The 26,581-nt window shown below is 31.7% G+C and overlaps 2 protein-coding genes across 3 annotated transcripts in view; both read right to left on the reverse strand.

The window, feature by feature from the left end:
- The window catches only part of LOC143078200 (ubiquitin carboxyl-terminal hydrolase 2-like), a 29,518-nt gene extending 25,237 nt beyond the window's left edge, over nt 1-4,281 (reverse strand). For both annotated transcript variants that reach the window (XM_076253135.1, XM_076253134.1), the window contains exons 1-2: nt 4,152-4,281; nt 2,176-2,235 (exon numbers count right to left, since the gene is read on the reverse strand). In XM_076253135.1, coding sequence (XP_076109250.1) covers nt 2,176-2,235; nt 4,152-4,202 — 111 coding nt within the window. In that variant the 5' untranslated portion in view covers nt 4,203-4,281. The remainder of the gene's footprint in view (nt 1-2,175; nt 2,236-4,151) is intronic.
- An 8,622-nt stretch (nt 4,282-12,903) lies between these two features.
- Nucleotides 12,904-20,997, reverse strand: LOC143078614 (uncharacterized). The gene is made up of 4 exons (XM_076253468.1): nt 20,953-20,997; nt 19,049-19,099; nt 13,363-13,487; nt 12,904-12,997 (listed from the first exon to the last, which is right to left on the reverse strand). The coding sequence occupies exons 1-4, from the start codon at nt 20,986-20,988 to the stop codon at nt 12,904-12,906; spliced, it is 306 nt and encodes a 101-aa protein (XP_076109583.1). The 5' UTR covers nt 20,989-20,997.
- Between the last annotated feature and the right edge of the window lie 5,584 nt (nt 20,998-26,581).

Consider the following 26,581-nt stretch of genomic DNA (forward strand, 5'->3'; position numbering starts at 1 on the left):
TATGTCAGAATCTGTCAGGTGAACTGTTCTAGGACAGTTTATAGAACTGTCATCCTGACACCTATTAGACAGTTCTAGCTAGAACAGTTCTAACTTAGAACTGATTTGGTAATTTCTACCTAGAACTGACCTGGACAGTTCTGCCCTAAAACAGTTTTAGACAGTTCTACCTAGAACTGACAAAATCTTTAGTCATTTCTACAACTAGAACGGTTCTACGGCTAGAACAGTTCAACGACTAGAACAGTTCTACGGCTAGAACAGGTCCACGACTAGATCAGTTATATGATTAGAACTGATTTGGTCAGTTCTACGGCTAGAATTGATATAGTCAGTTTTACCCATAGAACAGTTTCAAAAACTATTTGTCTTAAATATAAATAAGCCAAAAGAATATAATATATATTAAAAGATTATCATCACAGCACTGTTTTAACATTCAGTGACGTCATTCAGAAATGTTCTATCATCTTGACAGGTTTGGTCAGTTCTACAGCTAGAACAGTTTTAGAAAGTTCTGCTGACAGTTCTACAGTTAAAACTGATTTAGTCAGTTCTGCTGACATTTCTACTGTTAGAACTGATTTGGTCAGTTCTATTGACAGTTCTACGACTAAAACTGATATGGGTTCTACCTTAAACAGTTTTAGACAGTTCTACTTAGAAATGATCCTAGGGTAGAACTGTTCTAGGACAGTTTAGAACAGTCCTATGACAGATTATTCTAACCGTTCTAAAGATAGGTTAGAAGTGATGTCCACTGTATAAAGGGCCCAAAAATGACTAGTGTAACACCATTCAGACAGAAAATCTATGTAAAACAAAACATGAAACGAGAAAATCTTATAAACCACATCACCAAACAACAACTGAATATTTGGTTCCTGAACTGTATGTTTTTGGTTAGGTTCTAAATGCATTGATTGTAATTGTACATTCTTATTGGTTTGCTTATTGGAGCATATTTTTTTTCATTATTTTTTTTATAATCGGGAGGAATCAAACTAATATAGATTATGACTTTGTTTACTTGTTACCGGTTGATCATCACGGATAACAAATGAACTTTCCTGTATGATTGGCATTAACTTACTATCACTAAAAGGGTAAATTCGGTAAGGGCCATATTTCACCTTGATTATAAACTTCTTGTTACAAGATAAAAATTGTTTTAAGTTGACTTAAAGTGAGAAAGTTAAACCATCTACTAACAGTTTACATACACGAAATCATGAGCTTGCCATGGGAACTTATTGGTATTTTGCATGCCTAAAATAAGAGATGATGATTTTCTATATTTCTTATCCACATCTGCATCGTCTGTTATATACGTTATTTAAATGTAAAAGGATAATAATTTGCAGTATCTGTAGCAGGTATCTTCAATCAATATAAGGTAAAACCTTGTTTTTATGCAAATTTATTAAAGGCATTACATTATGAAAAAAAACAGACTCCTTCAATATATTCAACATGGAACAAAATAAAGAAAAAATGTAAGAGCTTCAAAAGAAAGACACGTGCCAAACAGTATTTTCTAATTATACAATTGCAAGCAAAATTCCGTTAATGGACGTGTTTCTGTCGGCCTGTCTTTATGCAAAGTTTTTTAGATTTCCTGAAAAGTTATGCTCCCGACTGCACCTTTATTACTCCTAACATGGTTTGTCGTATCAATACGAATTGAATTAAGTATACTGTATGATCATTTATGTAGAATTGTAAATGGATGTGTTGTTCCCGTTCATGTTTTTTCCATGTCTCTATAAGATTTATGCCTGTTTTAACTTAGAAATGTAGCCAGCACCGACATTGTCATGGCAAATTTACCTATAGATAAATTATTTTGTATTCACACGAAACCTGAATATGTAAATTGCTATTCTACGTATGTGCCCTATTTCGTAAAGTCGACGCGCAAAGTGCCCTTTTTGAAAACAATGACGATGCACTTATTCAGTTCTAGATAAAACACTACTTATATACATATTTAATATACATGTTTGATATTTTAATCGATTAGAGCGAGTTTATACCATAATACATATATCTTTTTGCAGAAAGGAGAAGACATTTCCTTTGTACATGGCAATCAAACTTAAAATCGAGTTTTAAATAATGTAAAATGTAATACCAATTTGAAATGATGTAAATTGAAAATACATTGCAACTTACTTTTTTTTTATATAATGGAACAAGAAGATGAAACGACAGCTGGGTGCCACATATATCAACCTGTTAATAAATTATTAACAACATACTATCGTCAGACAATCAAAGTAGGGAACGCAATGTGGTATTATTTGATTCAATTTTCATTAATATTTCTTATTTTAAGATTTCCACTTATGTCTCTTTAAAGGTCAGATTATGAAAATAAACGATACTGTACAGTATGAGTAGTCATGACTTTAGAAACAGCAGTGATAAGCAGAAAACACTAAGATTTCACATGTTTGTTCTTTGTTATATGTGGTTCTAGTCGTATCATTGCAATTATACCACACACTGATTTTCATTGATTTTCAGATTTGCTCCGACCGGGATATATATGCCTACTTGAATTCGTCCAACTCGGGTAGAGTCTGTTGTGTTGACTCGACTGGCAATCGATCTAACCCTCCGAGTTTGACCGTTTGAACCAATCCGAGTTATCTCAACACCAACCCTAGGTTTGGTATGATACAAATTAAATAGACTGAAATGTTACAAAATACAGCCAAAGGTAAAAAAAAAATTGTTGTGTTTGAGGCATTAAATAAAATATTTTGCGTGTGTAAACATATCGGTGGTGTTTATAAATAGAACAGGAAAAAAAATTATCATGTTTATCGGGATTTGGAGTTGCTAAGAGTAAAATGTGAATGCAAAAATTCATTCTCTTTACTCAGGAGACGACGGGCAAGATAAAACAAATTACATGAATATAATGGCATGATATAAACTAGAAATGATTAAATGATAGAATTTCTCAAGTTCAATATTGTTACTAATTTGAACATAAAGTTTATTGTCGACGTCCATAAGAAGAAACTGAGAACTGGTGCTATATCTAAATCTGTTCATATAGAGAGTCAACTCGGGTCAAGTTTTCGTTTAGATTCGGGAAGATAACACACGTGTGCATTAACACAAGTCAACCAGATTTATCTAAATCTGTTCATATAGAGAGTCAACTCGAGTCAAGTTTTCGTTTCGATTCGGGAAGGTATCACACATGCGCATTAACACAAGTCAACCAGATTTGGACGACTAGAAGTGGGCCTCTGGGTGCATTCACGAACAAGAACAAAAACGTTGTTTTTTTTTTAACTCTCACATGTATTCAACTGACTACTCTTTTTATTGACATTATGATTTTAAATTTTTGATTATCATCTCCTACATAATTGTATATATATATAAAAATACATGAATGTGATTTGTCCGTTTTAATTGAGTTTGCTTTCATATATAGTAAAAAACCTAATAAGTGTGAACCGTAATGCCGTAGTATATTTATGTAAATTAAATGTTTGAGTCGTCCGATTTATTTCATTCTTTTAATATATCTTCTCTGTTGTATTTTATTACCGATTCAAGTTTGAGTATGACTTGGAAGAATTGTTTTACGAAGAATTTCAATTGAAAAGAATCATGTAAGAAATTCGTGCGACTTCAATAATCCGTTATGTTCAATAACCTCATGTACGTGAGGTATTGCATTTTTCTTAACAAAAAGCCGTATGGTAAACATGAATAGTAGTAATATGTGGATCAATCATAATTTAGTTTTAAAAAATCACCAAAATGTGTGTTGCGTTCTTAAAGTCCGTCAGTAAAGTTAAGATTAATATATTACCGCCGTTATCATTTTCATTGATTTTTTCAATAATTATGATAACTAAGTTACATGATTTTTCATGTCATAAAATAATAAAGAATGTAGTTACAAAAAATGTCATACATCAATATGTGTATCTTAAAGTACTCTTTGCAAACTAACATTGCTTAATATTTTTCAACGTTTAAAATCAAACTGTTTGTAAGATTCAGTCTTTTTTTTAATGATCTCTGAACACATGTCTTATTTAAGTTCGGTTTTATAAATATTACAATTGTATTCGCATCTCAATCAAAGGAATGACGTTTGTTATATTTAAGAAACTTACATGAGAACACTCGCGACCTTTTACAACAGTTTGTAAGTTCAGTTCAAACATCAAAGTACTTGATTCTAAAATGATAACAAACAATAATATAGCTAAAATATAATTCCAAAATCTGCAATGTTTTTATTTAATATTCAAACATAAAAATATATAATGAAAAATAAGATTATACTAGTAGAACTGCAACATGTAATTTGTAGACTTTTTATGAAAATAAAGAGGGTCCAATAGCAATGAATGGGGGAATAAAATATACTTTTCACTTTCTGTTGCCTCAATATCTCTTCAGCTCGTGATGAGGACAAATGACTACTTACAGTCTTAAAATATTTCTTTGCGTTTTCTCTATTCAAAATATGCAGTGCACTTTACTTTAACATGTTTAAATCAGTCATGCAACTGATAAAAATAAGACGACGATTAAGGTAAACTGTTGGATAGATTTAAAGTATATTCACATATTGAAGGAAACAAACAATCATAAACTGTATAGAAAGCTGCAAAAAAGTAACATGACAAAACGAGTTATTTTACCTATTTGTGCTAAATAAAAATGCTTTAAAATATATTATGCACAGTTTATTAGGCATCACTTTAACGTTTACTTTCATCAATAACATGCAGTCATCAATCAATGTTTCACTTGGAGTTTGTTTAAAACGATTTCTCCAGCTAGCCACTACAAAGGGCAATGACTTTATTGACATAATGTGAAGTTTTGTTCGTTTGCTTTTCTATAGTCATGCGACAAAGTTAATAAACGTTGATATCAACATAACGAATCATATATTTGTTAACTTATTAGCATTGGACTATTCCTAAAGTATAATTGTCGAACTATTTTTTTTGTGATGTTATGATATTCCGAATACACTTATCGCTGTGTTTCACTATGTCTTATTTGCTTCAGAAAATTTACGAATCTAACATTGTTAGACTATCATTTAGGCGAATTGTATATGAATTAAAGATATATGTGTGGTGTGTATTTATAAATGATATATTTGTAATGATCTTACTTATTTATACATTTTAAGTAATGTATTTGGTTACAAGCAACCTCGCGAAGACTGTGTATACTTTTTATTTAGTTAGTAGGCGGAGCTTTTTTAAATACATAGTAAGTAGTAGTGACAGGTCCCTTTATAAAATCAACTAGTTTTTTGGGGAAATCTTTAAGGTTTTAACAGACGAAGACATTGATGATAAACGATAGAAATAAATTCATAAATAACACTTGAAGCTAACAAGTTGTAACTGTTGGCATTTGATTTGTATAGACAAATGGAAGTAGGCTCTTTTATTACTCCTAACAACAACCATAATAACATTATGCCCGTATCAAACATAAGTTTAAAGAACACGCCAAGAAATTGGTTTTAGTCCCTACTGAACGACTGCTAATAATATCATTATTGTTTGACGTAAATTTTACATTGAGGTTCTGCAAAAGGAATTCACCAATTCACCAACATTTTAACTGACTCCATTTTCGGAAACTGAAATCTGTAGCAAACCTTAACTTTCAGTTACTCCTTTACAAACAAAACCAAATACAATGAAATTTCAAACTATGTATTGGCTTCTGAAGCTGCACAAAAGACCTTACACATATAGGTTTAATTCGTCTTCAAATCTTTGATCCAATTAAAATCTATTCTACCTACTACACGTAGTTCACTTGGTAGAACAAAAATAATGATTAATTGTTCAAATGAGGCCTTTGAAAAATAGTGAAATGAATTACTTTCCGATTGTCAAAAATTTGTTTGAAGTACTTGATAAATTGCATGCCTATATTGGTGAATTTGTTCAAAGTTTTGATTTCTACCCTATATATCACTTTGCCTAATATTCCTATTAAGAAAAAAATCACACACCTAATTAAATTGGCATTTAAAAAAGCAATACCGTATATCGCCGAGTTATCGAAATTCCAATTAGGACTTACTGATTTGATTTGATTTTTGATGTTTTAACGCCACTTTTAAGCACCGCATTTAGACTATTTCGTTGCGGCAAGTTTTTATAGGTGGAGGAAGCCGGAGTGCCCGGAGAAAACAACCGACCTCCGATAGGAAAACTGACAATCCTATTCAATTAAGATTAGAGTCGAGTGCACTCGCACGAGCGGGGTTCGAACTAAACCTCTCTGTTTTCTGACTAGTGCTTACAGTAGTAACTACTTAGACCACTCGGCCACAGAGGCCCCCTAAGAACTTACTGTGCACCACTTATATTGGACCTGTTTCTTTATTGTTATCAGTGACAATTTATTACCTAAATCATCAACGACCAATCGAAACAATATCTGATACAAAAATCTAATAACATTTTTAGATAATTGATGGTGAATTGGCTCTCAATAATAACGACTTCAGAATGTACACTTAAAAGATTTATCCTGTTGAACTGACTTTAAATAAAGATAATACTAATAATGAACACTGTCCATTCCTGATATCTATATCTTTAACGAAAAGCTTAATACCAAAATGTATGATAAAAGAGATATTTTTTTATTTCCTATTGGTAATTATCGTTTTTAGATGGTGGCGGCCCTTATCACCATTTAATATTGTTTATATATCTTAACTTGTCCGATTCGCTCGTGTATGTAACAACGCATTTGATTTTAACAAAAGAAATAAATGTATTACAGAAAAATTATTACACAAGGATTTTTGATAATACAAACTATTCAAAACATTTACTATTTTTTTCAATCGGTACAAGGACATCCTTCGTTAATTTAAATCACCATGCAGACATCTTATACGTTCAGGTATTTCACATCCAATCTGTTATGATACTATTCTTTACGAACCACAAACATGTTGTTATTAATCTTAAAAGGCTTACCAAACCTTTAAACAGACCTATTAAAAAAGGATATAATTACGATACGTCATGTCATTAAAGATGGCATTTTTTGGAATTAATATTGAACCCCGCCGCATTTTGCGACTGTCCAAAGTCAAGAACTTCTACTTTTGTTAGTCTTGTATATCCTTTTATTTTTATTTTGGTTCATGTATATGCCTTAGAGTTTGGTATGACGTATATTTACGTTTAGGTAATATTCATGTTCATCTATTGTGCAAGCTGAAGCCCACCTCTAGGGACAGAATTTGCTCGCTATGCAAGACCCGTTGTGGACATTACGTTTGTTTTTCGCAATTTGGTCGGGTTGTCGTCTCTTTGACAAATTGCCCGTATCAATTCTCAGGGTATTTTTTAAATTATAATAATTGTATTCATCAAATACTGCTTGTTACATAAACCATTTAGATTCCAAATGAGGGGACGAAAGGTAACAGAGGGACAGTCAAACTCATAGATCGAAAACAAACTGACAACGCCATGGTCAACAAAGAAAAAGACAAACAGACAAATAACAGTACACAAGACAAAACATAGAAAACTTAAGAATAGGCAACACGAACCTAAACTTAACAGGAGATGATCTCAGGTGCTCTGGAAAGGTAAACAGATCCTGCTCCACATGTGGCACCCGTCGTGTTGCTCAATTTATTACAAACCCGGTAAATACTGTGGATTCATTTAATTTCATGGGTACCAATTTTCATGGTTATGACAAAGTCTGCATACATTCCTTAGAAAATTAGAAATTTAATGAATATTAAAATTCGTGGTTCCTTGTACCCACGAAATCCACGAAAATTGGTATCCAACGAATATTAATAAACCCACAGTAGTCTAATTCGGTAGGTCACATTCGTGAAAAGGGAAGAGATTGTAGGAACAAATTCGATATCATCTGTGAAACGCTTACTAGTATTCCATAACGGTCAACCAACTAGAGATGGCCCTTAAAATTTACGAAGGGATGATTTCAACTTCGCGATTTTGAATTGTGGTTTAATAGCTTCCAGGGAATAATCAGCTGATCAGATTAATTGACATACATATTGTTTTCAAAACACTATAAAACAATATTAGTAAAAAAAATCATTGATTATGTTCCGTTTAATTGTTAAATGTAGTAACATTTGACTTATTGTCTTATGCCCATTTATATTGGTTCCCCATTTCCATTCTCAATTTTATCTACTCTCTTGGTGTATTCATTGACAAAAATGCTGTAGATGTCTATATTTTTCGTTTTCTGCTCGGATACGTAGTTTGTTTATATATTGAAAAACTAATTATTGTAATCAAAATATTATTCAGTAATACTTGTTTTCTGTGATTTTGTATCCAAATATCAGGTGTTGTAATCTAAATTACTCCTTTTTAATAAGTCGTATATTTGTGGCCAAAATATTGTCAAATGAGAACGATTGAAAAAATAATGAGCATTGTCTTCTTCTACGTTACAGAAGTAACGCATATTATTATTAGTTATTTTCCATTGTGATAAAAGCTTTTTTTGTTGGTACAATAAACTGTAGTAATTTCCATCTGTATACTTTTAATTTATTTTCAGTTAAATATTTAAAAATAAAGTTATATGATTAGTTCATATTTGGAGATTCTTGCGTTGTTATAATTTTAAGCCACCTGTTTATCCCTACTGACGTTTTTTTATTATTATTATTCACTAGAAAATTATATAACATTTTCTTTGAAAAACATGTGGTCTCAAAATAACGATCTTTCCATGTGATCTTATTTCTTTTGACTTTTACTGTACTTTGAACTGAATTTTCCTGTTTAACTATGTCAATCCAATTTTGTTGGACAATTCAATTTATGAAATTTAGCAATCCAGTTAATCTTACACTTGAATTTGTCTAAAATATTTTTTAATGATAATGACAAAACATCTAGAATGTCATTTAAGTATACTAATATATCACTCTAAATCCAGTTATACAAGATAATTGGTTGATCATGAAATGCAATAAATGTATTCCCCTTTGTTGTTTGTTTTCTTATATCAATACATGTAACTGGTTGTTTTGTTTGCACACCTCCAGTCAAAATCAAGGACGTTATTACTTTTCTATAAAGTTCTGGAAGACATTTAAAATAAACTAAATGTTTTATATCAACTTAATTCATATTAAATATAAATTTAATATCATAAGACACCTTTAGATATTTAAAAGGTATAAGCTTCCAGTTGGAAAATTTACCATAAACAAGTCTATATACCCATGATGCCTTTAGCGACATAACATAACTTGTAAAATCGACCATTTGTAAGCCGCCTTTTTTATATGACCGCGTTATCAGGTTTCTTTTTTTTTACTTTGGCTGGCTTCCCATCCCAAATATATTTAAAACTTTTTTTATGTGAGAAAAGTATGCGTCAATATTCTATAAATCATTTCACGCCTAACAGATTTAAGTATCTAACACTTTGGTTTCATATCATGAATCAAAGTACCATTGTACCCGTTCAATTTGCGTACATCTAGTGAAAATTATATCCTAATGATTGTACTGGAATAATATTTATTGATAGGTTGAAACGCACTGCTGTAAATAATGTCATTTTCCATAGGAATGACTTAAACTGTGCCACTTAAACTATGAATATAAAATATATTCTGAAATTAAAAGTTCATATGCATTACTATTGTTTGCATAGGAAGAAAAAAGGATTGAGCCGCATATTTTCATAAATTTAGATATATTTTATAACATTTTCAAACAATTTTTATCGTGTTTCCTTAAACAAAATAATATTCAATCTAGACATTTTAATACAAGATAACAACACTGCAATTCGTCACTACATGTTGCCGATAAAGGTATCTTGATATACGATTGCAAAACATGCAATTCGGGTCTACGTGTTGCTGACAAAAGTATCTTGTTATCAAACTGCTAATGTTTCATGTTTAATAAAATTTTGCTTCATTGAACGTCATTTTTCAAAAAAAAAATGTATATTAGAAATACAGTACATAACTTTACTTCAAACAAAAATTTGGTTTTTAGGCCACACCAATTTGATTCCTTGTTCGACGGACCCGCCCGCACCTATTTTTTTCAAAACAGAATTTTTTTATTTTTTTTTATATTCCCGCTTCCCGCATCCGGAAATGTAATCATGTCCATTTCCCGCACTGTTTTTTTTGTAAATATTATAAAAAGATATCAACATTTGTTTTAAAATCACAGTCTTAACCTGTATATAACGATTTTAAACATAAAAGCACCCCACCACACTTTGTAAATATCTGTGAGAATATTAGTTTCAGTATTTATCCAAAACGGGAGTGCTCCGATATGAATTTAAAGAACAAAAAATTGGTTACTTTCCCCCTTACTTATGTTCCCTATCAAAAAAATGTTCGTTGCGTAATAGAATAAAGTACAAAGAACTTCTGAAAGATTTGCCTTCGACTGCAATTATATTGTATGCTGGCAAAACAAAACTATCCATAGCCGCTGCATGTTTATGCACCTGTCCTGATTGATTGAGGGGCCTGTCGTTCAGCAGTTATCGTTTGGTGATGTTGTTCATTTGTATTTTCCCGTTTAGATATACATGATATATAAATTAGATCGTTGGTTTTCCTGTTCGAATTGTGTACGCTAATAATTTTGGGGTCCTTTATAGCCTGCTGTTTGGTCTGTATCAAAGCCCTGTGTAAAAGGCCGTATTTTGACCTGTGTTTGTTATTATCAGGTTGAGAACAATCCTCTCTCAGACAAGGGGTCATTTTACTGATGTAGAAAAGAAAATAGAAATACCAAGGATTTGTATAGTTCTTCTATACAAAACCTTTGAAAACTTAGAATTTTGTACTCAAAAAGAGGAGAGTTACATCATATTTTAAACAACTTTTTCTAAAAGAGGGGTCCACTTATTTTGAATAATATTAAACTGTTAAAGTAAATGTGTTAACATGGTTAAAGTCCAGGAATACATGTATAACAAAATTCTTGGACATTTTTTGACCATTTAATACCAGATAGATATATAGTTCTCTGAGAAAATATGAGCCCTTTTGTACAAACAAAGATATTATAACTTATATTGATCCCTCTTAAAACATGTAAAAGGGATACTTATAACATTAAGGGGTTGTCCCCAAACTGATTATGACTTGGATGGAGAATTGTTTCATTGTCAGTCACACATACATAGACCAGATTTAATTATTTCTTGGTGAACAGGGAAAAAATACTTCAGAAATTAAAGAAATGTCAAAGTACAAGTGATAAATCAAGCTTTAATATTGTCAAAACCTACTATTTTATGTTTACAAACAAAAATTATAATCGCTCGCCTTTACTTTTCAAGCTTCGCCTCAAAAATTTGCAAATTAAATATTTTTTTATTAAAATTTTCAAATCGCTCGCTCGCCCCAAATTTTGGAGTCCAAAAATCCGTAGAACAAGAAATTAAATTGGTGTGGCCTTAGTTTCAATAAAAATGTCCCACATTTTAGATTAAGAGGATAAATATTAAATATATTTACAAATTTCTGACACACTGGCGTTTTTTGTGCAGTCTACGGGTTTCCAAAACGTAGTTCAGATAATCTGTTTAAAATTAGTTATACTATTGTGAAAACATATAAGTATGGTCAGCGAGCTCTGACCTAAATCAGAGTAAAGTTTAAAAAAATGGATAAATTGCAACTGTTTTGGATTAAATTCAGGAGATAATTTATCCTAAACCTTTAAAAATAAATTTAAAAAAAACTTTAATATGAATACACATTTATATTATTCGTTGGAATAGAAATATAAAGACAAATTCATATAAAATATCGGCTTATCGGACCGCGAATATTTATCGAATTTCTTACTAGGCGTTAAGACAGTGCTTTTCAGTTTTCCGTTTAATGTCAGTCTAAATAAAAAAAAAATACTTAATTGATCAACCGTCGAAAATTTCCTCGTTGCAAATTTTATTCAACTAATTAATGATGAACGTAAGAAATCACCATACTTCACATTTTGTGCTTTTAGTAGTTTTCCGGGATATTGAAATCTGTAAACCATAGGATCTTGGGATCCTTGATGAATTCGTTAAAGCACTTGTGGTTTTTAGTCTAAAGTATGGATTGACTTAACCTTATTTGACACAATTTTTGTAATTTTCTGATTTTGATGCCTTTTGATTTTGCATTAGATTTTGCCTTCCAATTGTTTCATATTTAACGTCACTGACGAGTCTAATGTAGACAAAACGCGCTTCTGACGTACAACCTTAAAAGCTACTATTTTTATGAGCTCTTTTAAAAAGCTATGTCTAAATTTTCCATTTTTCTTGCTTTGATTATACTATATTATTATGGCTCAACTTGTTTGCAATAATTTCTATTTGAAAGTAGGGACAGACAGGGCTACCCGGTAGGATACAATTAGGAATTCTTAAAAGAGACAGTATCCAACAGTTATGGTAAATATATCCATTTGTATTTGTATACACAGTTTTTGTTGAATGTTTCGATGGGTTGTCAACCCCAACATGTGCAAATGTATAATGCAATATAATATTGTTTCCATGTGTCTAAAATTTGAAAATAAAAGAAACAACCACATCTGCAGAATCAATTATTTGGCGTACATTTGATAGAATCAATCTGTGTGTGCATATCATGGTTGTTCAGTATTATTGATTAGAATTATGATCATTCTGATTTATTAAACTATAAGCGTATAAAGATAATTTGTAATCATTGTAGTAATGATATTGACCAGAAAAGATTTTGTGTTTATTATTGCGCAACATAATAGCCCGATAACCTCAGAAATTGTTAACTGTAAACTACTATGAATGTTTTATAAGCAGCAAACATTTGCTTATGCGTTAAAAACTTTAAAACTTGCCACATTCTGTCTTTAATTTTTCAAGAAGATACATCAGGAATTCCAAACAGTCATCTTGTCTATATCTGGAGAAACATGAATCTCTGTAATGATTTACAGGTTATCTAATAAAAAAGATGTTTATATAATTCATTGAAGCATATTTTATGCAGAACGTGTTGTACTTAGAAGTTCCTGTGAGCACCTCGTATATGTGAATATGGAACCCCGATCGTAATTCCACCTGTGTAGTTAACCACATACTTATATATAGATACTTAATACATAAATAGATAAGGGAAAATCCAAATATAACAGAATAGAAATAAATTGGAAATAAGTCCTAAGAATTTTCGAAGAAATTGAGTTCATTTGGTTAAAAAACAGTTGTTTAGTATGCTTTTTAGTACACATAATGTACACTTTAATCTAAGATTTTCGTTGCAGTGGATTGAAATTAAACACTAACTCAGCAATTATTTCCAGTAACTGTTGTACAATGGTTCTATCAACAGTTAAACACTTGCTCTGGTGACTTGGTTCATTTATTCCTTCTAGCACACTCACCAGGGCATATGTCAAAGGCATGTGCCGCTGTAATTAAAATAATAAAACGGTTTAAGCATTTACTAAATCTGTCCTTGGTATATCACATTTGGGATCCTTTTATAACTTACTTTTATATGTGGGGTTTGTTCGTCATCATCATTAGGACTTTGATGAATCTTTGTCTCTTGTGATATCATACCATGTCTGCTTATTCTATAATATTCTGCTTTGTTAATTTTTTCTTACTCTACATGTAAAACATCTGGTATTTTTGAAAATTAAAACTAGTCATTTCGTATATTAAAATTGTCATACCAGTGGCATTTGTACCCTAATTCCGCATGTCTTACCCATGAACAAAATCATTTCGTACTACATGGATGAACTGCAAATATTATGTTAAAAAAACTAAACTAGAGGCTCTCAAGACCCTGTGTCGCTCACCTTGCTCTATGTGCATATTACACAAAGGACACAAATAAATTCATGACAAAATTGTGTTTTGGTGATGGTGATGTGTTTGTAGATCTTACTTTACTGAACATTCTTGTTCCTACAATTATCTCTATCTATAATGAACTTGGCCCAGTAATTACAGTGGAAAATATTTTGTAAAAATTTACAAAAATTTGCAAAATATTATGAAAATTGTTAAAAATTTACTATAAAGGGCAATAACTCCTTAAGAGGTCAATTGATAGTTTTAGTCATGTTGACTTATTTGTAGATCTTACTTTGCTGAACATTATTGCTCTAAACGCTTTAGTTTTAGAATTAAAAGTCAAAACCTATATTTTAACAATATGTTATATTTTTAGCCATGGCGGCCATTTTGGCTGGCTGGCCGGGTCAACGGACACTTTTTTTTTTATCAACATACCCTTATCATAATAGTGGACAAGTTTGGTTGAATTTTCCTTAGTAGTTTCAGAGGAGAAGATTTTTGTAAGAGATTACAAAAATTTACGAAAAATGGTTAAAAATGAACTATAAAGGGCAATAACTCCTTAAGGGGTCAATTTATCATTTTGATCATGCTGACTTATTTGCAGTTATTATTTTGCTGAACATTATTGCAGTTCACAGTTTACCTTCTATCTATAATAATATTCAAGATAATAACCAAAAACGGCAAAATTTCCCTAAAATTGCCAATTTAGGAGCAGCAACCCAACAACGGGTTCTCCGATTCATCTGAAAATTTCAGAGCAGATCTTGACCTGAGAAACAATTTTACCTCTTGTCAGATTTGCTCTAAATGCTTTGGTGTCAGAAATATAAGCAAAAATCTACATTTTACCCCTATGTTCTATTTTTAGCCATGGCGGCCATCTTTGTGGTTGGCCGGCTCACCGGACACATTTTTTAAACTAGATACCCCAATGGTGATTGTGGCCAAGTTTTGGTTGAAAAAGTGATGAGAAAAGCTCACTTTGCCCTTCGGGCCAGGTGAGCTAAAAAGGAACAATTAACTGCATTTTTACATCTGAACTGCTGATTTTGCCACTAAATGAGAGGCAAAGTGTTACAAGCTGATTTAAGAAAGAAGCCATGATTCTTTTTTAAATAAGAAGATTTGGTATGAGTGCTAATGAGACAACTCTCTAACCAAGTCACAATGTGTGAAAGGTTAATAATTGTATGTCAATGTATGGCCTTCAAAACGGAATATTTGCTCACACCGTATAATAAGCCCCAACATGACTAATATATAACAATTAAAACAGGAAAACAAACGGTTTACTCCATTCAAAAGTGAAACGTGAATTACTTGCGAACAATCGAAAAGCACGGAACTACAGGACCCTAACTTAGGACAGGTGCAGTCGAACGCAGCGGGCTTAAACGTTTTAACATGCAACAACCTTCAAAATAACGTTATCTGAAAAAAAGTGTAACATTTCAACATAGATAGACACATTATAAAATATCAATTGAAATGACTTAACTCAATGAAAAAGACATATTAACAAATACCATGTTTGTTATGGTATTAAATTGGTAATTTCATATGATTGTAAGTAATACCGCAGTCCTACTAGGCCACGATCGCATTACGATCTGTGACAAAAATGTAAATTTTGATGATCGTTGTGCGATCGTGTAGATCGCAGTAAGGTCGTATCATGGTAATGGTGAGGTCTTCAAGATCGTGAAGAGCGTGGCCAACTTTGAACATGTTCAAAATAATCGTGGTGCGGTCGTGGCGAAATCATGATCAGGTCGTAGTAGAAGCGTAGTGAGACTGCACTAAGATCGTAGTAAGATCGCAAAGGTCGCTGTATCATCGTAGCGAGGGCGTAGCGAAAGCGTTATTCTATTCGGAAAGATTGCGCTACGATCTCACAGCCACGTTATTACGACCTCATTTCGACCATCACGTTTTCACCACGACCCAACTACGCTTCCACTACGACTATACCACGCTATTCACGACCCTAGTACGATTCTACCACGCCCTTGCCGTCCTCATCACGCTCTGCTAACGACCTGACTACGTTCATACTACGATCATCATTCTCATTGTCATTTTCACATAAAGTATATAAAAAAGCTCCCTAGATTTTGTTTGTCTGTATATAATTATCCATTTGCTCGAGAGGTTCAACCATGCTTCTCGTTTTTATATAGATTAGACCGTTGGTTTTCCCGTTTAAATGGTTTTACCTAGTAATGGTTTATGTCCTCTTTAGCTTGCTGTTCGGTGTGAACCAAAGGCTCCGTGTTGAGGGCCGTACCTTGACTATAATGGTTTACTTTTATAAATTGTTACTTGGATGGAGAGTTGTCTCATTGGCACGCATACCACATCTTCCTATATCTATTGACACATATGTGTCATCTCTGCTATCGTTTACTAAAATATCGTCATTTAAACGTTATGGACCAGCAATAGGTTGTAATTTAGGTTGGATTGGTCGGTCCGACAATTCTGCTTGATCAGGATCCGTTACTATCAGAGCTCCCTCTGCCTATACATCAACCCCTACCACCACGCCAACGTGTTTTAGTAGATTTTGGTGGCATGACAGTATTGTTTCCGAGATATCTAGGCATTGATCAGAAATAGAAGGAATAGAACTGTATTGATATGGAACATGATGTTGACGTTATTGCTGAGAACGTAGTAAGATCGCGGAATGAACGTAGTACAATCGTGGTAAGAACGTGCTATAATCGCAGTAGAAGCTTGGTAGGATCGTGTTGCAATCAGATAACTCGTGGTATGGTCGTAGTGAGAACGCGAAGAGCGTAGAAAGGTCTTTATAAGCGTAGTAAGGTCGCAGAATTAGCGCGGTGAGAACGTGGAATAATCGTAGCGGGATCGTTGTAGAAGCGTAGTGAGGACGTAGTAGCATCGTGATAGCAACGAAAACTTTCGCATGCCGCTCATACCGCGACCGTCCAACGACCTGAATTTATTTTAGATCGCGATGAGCGTTGTGCGATCGTGGTCTAGTGGGACTGGGGCTTAAAAGTTAAAAAAAAAAAAAAAAAAAAAAAAAGGAAGGATTTCGCTTAGTCTGTCTTCTTTTGATACAAATTTTAATCTATTGTGAAAACAAAATCAATGAGTTATATTTTAGACAATATGACAGATAAATGCAAATTAATTTTTTCGATTTTTTAGTTATAGTTCAATCAGCCGAAGTTGTATGCAAATGTAAAAAAAATCTGTGATAAAGCCCATTTACTTTATCGTGACCATCATTCATTTGACGTTAGTAGCATTTAAATACAGCGCTTTGTTGGGTTTTTTTTTTTTTAAATATTTGCCATCGGAAAGATGATAGTTAATTGTTAAATTTAAGAAATAATTCATGGAAGCCATAGATTGTTGAAAATTTACACATGGCCTGGGCCGTGATATTCGAATTTTATCCTGAGCGTTAGCGAGGGATAAAATTAACGAATATCACGGCCCAAGAGATGTCTAGGTACGCAATATCACGGCCCAAGAGATGTCTAGGTACGCAAATACATTTTAATCACAAAGTTTCATATAGGTTGACAAAAGTGTAACAAAAAATACCGGAATCCAAGGTAAACTAAAATAGAGGAAGCTTTAAAAAGACTAACAAAATCAAATGTAACAAACAAACGGAAGGAGTGAACAACTTTCATATGTCAGAATTGGTACAGGCATTTTACGAAAAAAATAGTTGGTAAAACCTGGTTTTACTATTACTCGAACCTCCAATTTGTATGACATTTGTTTATTTTCCGTGGGTTCAGTCTTTCTTCAAAAGGTGTTCAGTAAGTGTCGAAACATCAGGCTTTTTTAATTAATTAATGAGCTTTCTGTTTCTGACGTATTTTCAATATATGTTGACAGATCAAATACATTGTATTATTGCAGTATTTTTTATTAAGATAACAGGCTAAACTCAAAATTTCACAATATATACGATATATCAATAACCATTTTGAAAATAGGTACCTTTTTATCTTAATTTGCACTATCGATATCCTTGATATCCTTTGAAAGATTTGGAAAATGAGAAGAAGGGCTATTAGAAATCCCGACTAGTAGGCATATAATAGTTTATGGTGTGAAACATAAGTATAGCCATTATTTAAAAACTATCCTTTCTTAAAAAAATCAGTTAAGACATTGTTGGTCTGACATACACACATCACTTGACAATGTGAAAACTAGTTCCAAAGGTTAAGAAAAAAGTAATCAATAATTGAAATTAAACAAAATAATCTTCTTTAAAAGAATCACTGTATCTCTATCACTATAAAACCTACTCATTTCCGTTATACTATTGGATCGAGTGGGTTTTTTTTCATATAAAGAAAAATATGAAATTGAAATATTTTTCGAGCTAGAGTCAACAATTTCTTTGGCACATCAGAACACACTGTATGCAGCATTGAGTAACATATGTGTAACTTTTATCCGTTGGAACTTGTATTTGTTCAGAACAAATTATATTTTTTTAAGTTCCTTCACTCTTGCTTAAACTAATTCTACAAACATTGTTTTCATTTGTATCCCCAAAACGAACAAAATTGTTTGGACAAACAATGAACAATCTCGACGATAATGATTCCACAGACAAATTCTTTAATGATTATTACTCATTTAAAAATAATATATTTGGGTTTATTATCGTTATTACTTGTTGTAAATTTAGTTTTATTTGTCTTTGTATATTATCAACGATCACTTTTCAGACCATTTTTTGTAATATCCTTTCGACGCGGCTGGGTATTTATGAAACACGACATTGTGCTATTATTGTGCTATTGTTAAGTTTTGTTTTCTTGTCTATCATTTTTTGCTGATGTGTTTTGTTTGTTGTGTGTCTACATGACATTTTGTTCTTTGCTGATATAGTTGATATTAAGTTTATGACACAATGTTGACTGCTTTACCCACATTTTGACATGTTTACCTAGTATGCCTGTTCGTTTTCAGAGAATATCAAAATTATGGTCATGTCAACGACATATATTAACAACCTATGTTCCTTAGCTTAAATCTTTCTGGCAAACAATCGCAAAGCACAAAGTACAAAGACAACGAATGTATGACACATTTTGCCACGGAGTATGATAGCTGTATGACAAAAAATATCTACCATACTTTTACGTACCATATCTAAATTTATTAGCGTCGTCATAAACGGTTTCGTTTGTGCAAGTATCTACCAACAAAAATATACATTAATTAAAACTAAACACTTTCCGTCTCACATTGCTTAACAGATTTTACGGAAAATCATATTTAGAAATATGCTTTATTGGTATATTAGACATTTTGTAATTCTTTTCCTGACCTGTTGATGTTTGTTTTATTTAATCAACGTGTGGTTCGTTTGATCTCAGTTATTAATTGATTAAAACTCGATTATGACGTCACATAATTTTTGCTTTCTGGAATTCCTATTGTGACGTCATAAAAAACGTCATGCAAAAGGCGACTATCACATTAAAAGAACACGTCTGTTTGTAGATCATTCTAAAGGAAAGATTAAATTTGTCTGCATATCTTTTATAATTATAAAGGGAAACAGATTTCACCATCTAATCTTCTACAATACGATATTTATGCACTTTCAACAGATAAATTTAAATATTTAACTGTTTCGAGTGTAGATAAATATCGTACCACACTCGATACAGTGGTAGAGTCTATATTTCTCTAATTCTCAAATATAATTTGAGAAACAGATTCGTGTATTACGAAATTTATTCAGTCTCGACGACATTTATTTTAACATTTAATACGCTCGGCGAGCCTTGCGTATTAAATTTTGAAAATCTTACTGTCTGTAGTGAATAAATATAGTATCACACTCTATGCATTGGTAGAATCTCTATATAACAGCAGAATCGATACATAAATGTATAAACATTTGATTTAACCACTAAAAATTGTAACTATTCTGACTTGAACCTTAACAGATTATGAACTCGAAATTCTAATCAAATGTGGTGATACAGGGTGCCATAGCAACTCTTTGTATGCAAGCGTCTCCAGGTACTCGTCACACGGTTCAATTTACAAGTTATTTTATGACCTAGATGATGATAATACATGTTACATTGTCAGACGGACAGCTGGTTACATGTGTAATATTTGGCATTTTAAACATAACCCCTTATGAAATTACTATCCTTAACGGTAACGATAAAATCTTGCTAAGTAGAAATGTTTTTAAGGTGTCACATTTCCTAGCTTTAACTGTCTGTCGTAACATGTATACCCATACATGTATGATTCAAATTGCCATAATGAGAGAAAGATTTATAACATCTTATCAACTAGGATACGTAAACACAGTTAATGGCACGTTACACGGTTTTCTAAAAATGAAAATATTATAGTACTTTAAAAATGTGATGCGATGAAATCCAGATTTTCAGATGTCAATTGTAATTATTTTCCGGAAAAAAAGAAATATACAGAATTCCTTGATATCTGTGGAGTATCCCTGGTGTTGATTCTTTTATAGTCGTGCAGATTCTTTTTTGAATGAGCGTCGTGAATTTATTTTCATTGGTATGTAATCGTTAAAATTTATAATTTAATATCATGAAAAATAATAAGGAAATAAACTCCCTCTGCTTTTCTCTTCAGGTTTTAATTCAAGGTTCAAACTCTTTTGAAGCCTTTGAAACGTCTATTTGTTATTGTGATGTTTGTACATTTCTGCATTTTGCCTATTTTAACTGCCAATAGCTTTTATATATTGCATTTGTTGACAATATTTGATAAAGAATGAATATGATGAATGTGCTTACGTTTTATAAGTAACGTAAAGGTACAATTGTAAACCAGACCAACAACATTAATAATGCTATCTGTGATTTTCGTTTTTGTACAAATAAGAAGTTTTTCCATAGTTTGCCTGGGGCTAGAAATTATTGCTTACACGCATATTTATACACTTCGAAACATATGCACTTATAAATAATTAGGTTGAGATATTCAGAGTGTTAATTTTATGGTACATAATATTGTATTATTATAATGGATGTTCACACCCATGCTTACCTGAAAAATACCATTAGCGTAGCAAGTCAACCCCATATTGGAAACTCCCTTCAAAACATGTATTATATAATTTGTTGCTTTATGACAGACATATAAATCGTTATCGTTTAACGTATATTTATATATACAAATACTTATTTGGATGGTTAATTCTTTTTGTACTTAGTGTGTTAACCTTATTGAAGTTTATGTGAGAATCATGGTTTTAAATATCGAAAATACAAACAATTGCCTTTTAGGGCTGGTTATAAGGAATAACTATAAAAAGTAGTTGTATATATTTGTTAGTAATAATAACAACCTATATATGTGTATTTCTTTTGATTTTTAATTATAATAAATAAGTGATCACTCATAACGTTAATGCATTTGATTCAGATTCTTCGAGGAGAGTAGTAATTTATCAGGTTTATGATATTAGCTGTGGAATAGGTTTATATATATACGTTCATGTCCATACACTTGCAATTTGTGAAGGTTTTGATGATAATAATAATTTTTCTTAATAAGTTGCAGTAGTTTCATATTCATTCCTAACTAGTATCATATCAAAAATGCGCTCCCTCATTATCTTTCAACTTTGTCAATAATCTGAACACCAATTACATGTTTATGTAATGTGACCGACCGAATTACAAATCTCCCCTGGTTTGCACTTAGATAATCGACATAATTGTTGTCACAGGTACAGCAGGATAAACTTACTTTACAAGAGACCCTTTCCGGTTTTTCGTGGGATCATGTTTTTTGGTTTTCTATATGATGATTTGTATACTAAATTGTTTGTTTTTCGGACTTGCTCTCTTTTTTTTTTGTCATGACGTTATCAGTTTATTTTCGACTTTGATTTTGAACACCCCTTTGGTATCTTTCACCACTTTTTACGTCACTCATATGCCTACACTTAACAGACTCAAACTGATGTCCTTATCCTTACATATAAATATGCTATGTTACATGAATGAGTTAGTGTGCAAGTTTGAATGGTGCTGTTTTGTGAAAGATTATTCATGTTTAACTTAATGTTATTGCAACTTATATGTAGTATTACCTTTATTTGTATTCCTAAAAAAAGAAAGGATTTACATAGAATACTATATCAATTAGTAGTCAAAACTATTGACGCTCATATATCTAGAAGTCCGTAATCCGATGCATTATTATTACTCGTGTTTGAAGAAACTTTACAAAGTATCGTCAAGTGTGATTAAATTCAGATGAAGAGTCTTTAAATATAGTTATTAAACCAAATTAACTAAAAAAATACAACATCTAATTATCATAAAATTTGCACCCGTTACTTCATGTCTATCTTTCAAAGTGCAGTAAGAAGTAGACTATTAATTGAAGTCTGGAGCTGGCATGTCAGTTAACTGCTAGTAGTCTGTTGTTATTTATGTATTATTGTCATTTTGTTTATTTTCTTTGGTTACATCTTCTGACATCAGACTCGGACTTCTCTTGAACTGAATTTTAATGTGCGTATTGTTATGCGTTTACTTTTCTACATTGGCTAGAGGTATAGGGGGAGGGTTGAGATCTCACAAACATGTTTAACTCCGCCGCATTTATGCGCCTGTCCCAAGTCAGGAGCCTCTGGCCTTTGTTAGTCTTGTATTATTTTAATTTTAGTTTCTTGTGTACAATTTGGAAATTAGTATGGCGTTCATTATCACTGAACTAGTATATATTTGTTTAGGGGCCAGTTGAAGGACGCCTCCGGGTGCGGGAATTTCTCGCTACATTGAAGACCTGTTGGTGACCTTCTGCTGTTGTTTTTTTCTATGGTCGGGTTGTTGTCTCTTTGGCACATTCCCCATTTCCATTCTCAATTTTAATATAAGCAAAAAGTATTATATCTAGAACTAAATAACTTATGTGGAGGAGCCAAGAATCTGAATTCAATTGACCAAAGGTTTGTACTGCGTTTAATGTTAATGTACCCAAATTGCACCCATTCAGTACACATTTCCGTAGGACGAACTTACTAATTCGTATTTGTTGTATTATGTCATCATACTGTCGTTTGATATAGATGAATATGTATAGATTATAACATGCCCTTTTCCATGTTGGCCCTGGTATCATCCCGAGACTTCCATATCGGCCTCCAGGGCCAATATGGAAAAAACATGTTATAATTTATTTATCACATATTTAAGTTTTGCAGGAAAGAGGAAAAAAAGTTCAATTATAACAATTTAATGAAACAAAACAGGTAAATCTTTAAAAAAAATTACAAAAATTTTATCACATTTCAAATTTAGTTTTTATCATTTACTTTATAGAAATTTATTGTCACATTTCCACTTATTTTGGAAAATGGCAATACACAAACGCGAGAATTTTGGAATATGGCAAAACACAAACAAGAGAATTTTGAACCGTCATTGTTTGCCATTGTCGTTAAGGACGCAATGACGTCACGTCATTTGGAGGGCACAATATCAATATACTCTTTTTTGCCCCCGGCAATTTTGAGGTTATTGCATATATAAACCTAAGGTGTTCATAACAAATATGTGATAAACACAAATATACGCAAAAGTATCCCATTATATATCAATATATGAAGTGGCTAGTGAAACAAATAAATGTTACGCCGAGATCGCATACGACGTTTACATTAAAATAACTTATAAATGTGCACTTCAAATATGTCGTAGATATCCATTTCTATTAATATGTTAGATCGCAGGGGCCATTGTGAAATTGTTCTTTAAAAACAGGGAAATAAAACAAAACATCAGTTGTTCGATTTTTTAAGGAAGGGAAATAAAGTATGGGAGAAATTTATGTACTCATCATTACAGAATCTTCGGTCATTTAGAGGTGGGTTCAAATCTATTTTTTATAATTCAGTATGGATTTTGTATTGAAAATAAAGATACATCTTAAAATACACAAATAATTGAAAGTTTTGCCTGTTTCTTAAATGAATTTAATTGAAAAACTATCACAATAGGTGCAATTTGGGTACCTTCACGCTACTTAATTAGCTATCCATGTACAGCTTATTTTAAAGGAGTAACATCCTATTTAAAGATAACGTACACATTCGGCTTTCGCAATTAAAAGTGTGAACAAAAATGTTTTTGACTAGGGGAGCGATACATGTAACAATAAAGTATCGAATGAGAAAACAACACTGTCTGTTTAAGGGGTAGGTTAAGCGCTCGCAAACATGGGTAATGTGACACATCTAATGTCATCTTTTTTATTTTTTTCATAGTTTTCTTTTCAGTGGTGGTCGTTGTTAGCTGTCTGTCATTTTTCATTTTATTTAAATCAGGTCGTTTGATATTTGTTTAACATTTTGTCATGACGTAATCTTTTCATAGCTGACTCCATTGTTAAAGATCATACAATGGCCTTCAATTACTTAATCGTCTTTTGTGCTATGTTTTCATTTTTGCAAGAATTCCTTATCCACTGACTTTCTATTGACATTTGACCATGAACTTTTTTCTTATATCAACATTTTGCTTAACCCATGCAATATTGGCATCCATATTACACACTCATGTAATACTGATGCCATATTTCAACCCTCTGAATATTGATACGTCAACTCAATTGCCATTGCATGTACAAAAACTTACCCATAATAAGCAAGTACATGATGGCACCACGACATACACAGTTAACCATTGTTAATTATATTTTTTCTGTTTATATCTGTGAACAAGTATCGAAATGAAACACATCCATATTTAATGCACGATATCAATACCAGGCCCGGTCGATTCTTTCAAAAACAGATATCAGATATATTAAAGCTAGTACAGGAAATGATTGAAAGATTTTCTAAATATGATAAGAAACAAAAATATGTGTCCATAGGACACAACTTCCCATTTGCACTATATATATTCTTGAGTGAATCGCGAAAATGAGACCAATCCTTATTTGGCATCTAGTTTAAAAGGAAGTTCCCACCACAAGCGGTGATATCGACCAAGTGCTAGAAAATAAAGATAACATTTTTTCAACTTTTTGCTATATCTTTTTTTATGGCATAAATGACTTATACATTTCCATATCGCCGCATGTGGACTCATAGTGATTCGCACTTCATACAGTACAGCCTGTGATATTCTCTTAATTATGTCCACCCTCTTGCATGGTCAACATCCAATGGTGGCCTTTTATTGGGGTATTCAATCTTGAGATGTTGGCCATTTATTGGGGTCATAAAACATAGGTTGATGTTTTATCTAATAAGGTTACCTGTTGTAATCAATCAGGGTTGAAGTTTTCAACTTGTATATTTCTTTAAAATTTACCTGTATAGGTAAGTTAGGTTTCTTTCAAAATTGACATTTCACCTTTTTTTGAAAATGTAGAATAAGACATTGTTTTAGTCTTTATTAATTAATATTAATTTTGATTTTTCTGTCTTTTGAATTTTTTCAAATTTATTTTTTTTATTTTTTTATATTCATTTTTGTATGATTGTGTTTCTTTTTCTTTTAATGTCTTCTTAGTAAGAATCTTGAGAAGCAAAAAGACAAAAATGTCAAAGATAAAGTTATTGACTAGCATTTGAAAGGCATCAGACTTTAATTAATTTTTTTTAAAAGTAGAAAAAAAAATTAATGTACATGATGTCCATTGAATTTAATTGTTTATTTATATTATTTAATGAATTATCATTACTAATAACTAATAATCAAGCAAATGATATTTTTAAAGAAACCATAAAGGAAGTAATTTTAGCAAGCCTTTTTCTTAACAAAATAAAATGATCAGACAATATCAATCCTCCTATAATAAATTTTTATAACATCTATTATTATTCAGGAAAACTACAAATATTATTATACGGTTTTAATAGGAAAAAAGTATTTTTGTCTATCTTTTTTTTTTAATATATGAAATCAGGAGTTAACATAATGGATATGTTGAAGAGACTTATTTTCCAAAAAAATATTTAAAGAAAAAAACTCTTGCTTTGCCTTTTTCAAACAAATATGAACTTATTAAATATGACATCTTCAGTTTGGCTAATATCTGTCAGTTAAAAGCCAAAATTGACAAAATACACTTATATACTGTAGATGGTTACACTTTTATGGTCTATTAACATGATTAATTAAATCATTTTTTTCTGCATACATTTATATTGTTGGAAGTACTGGACTGGTATGACACATATTCTTGGTATACATTTGCAAATATTTCCCTAAACCCAGGCCTTTTAGATAAGGTTAACAATTTCAGGGACTTGATTGAATTAAGACTTTAAAACCCTTGATGAAAAATCAATTTAAAGAAAAATATAAGAACATTTTTGAAAATAGATTTAGGAATAAAAACTTTGGTAAAAACTGTATACTCAAATGTGTCACATAGAGAGTTAGTGGTCATAATTTAGAAATAGAAAATAGTGGACAATATAAAATTCCTAGAAAAGATAGAATATGTAAACTGTGCCACTTGCTGGACAATGAAAACCACTCCTTCCTGAATTGTAAAATTAACAAAACAACTTGAGATAATCTATTTGAAAATTGTTTACCTTCTCATAATATTGTCTCTTACCCAAGAACAAAAAGTGAAAGAAATGCTAAACCTTTATTACATGAATATGTTGAAAATATTGGCTCCCTTATAAAAATAGTCATTA

Source organism: Mytilus galloprovincialis, chromosome 6 (genome assembly GCF_965363235.1).
Source record: "Mytilus galloprovincialis chromosome 6, xbMytGall1.hap1.1, whole genome shotgun sequence".
In the NCBI taxonomy this organism is placed as follows: domain Eukaryota; kingdom Metazoa; phylum Mollusca; class Bivalvia; order Mytilida; family Mytilidae; genus Mytilus; species Mytilus galloprovincialis.

What these genes read in the sequence shown, in the direction of transcription:
- LOC143078614 (XM_076253468.1), bottom strand. Translation starts at nt 20,988, where the DNA reads ATGGGGTTGACTTGCTACGCTAATGGTATTTTTCAG. An exon ending in CGCTAATAAATTTAGATATG is followed by an intron (nt 13,488 to 19,048) that starts GTACGTAAAAGT and finishes TTTTAATTACAG; the next exon opens with CGGCACATGCCTTTGACATA. An exon ending in TTACTGGAAATAATTGCTGA is followed by an intron (nt 12,998 to 13,362) that starts GTTAGTGTTTAA and finishes AAATCATTACAG; the next exon opens with AGATTCATGTTTCTCCAGAT.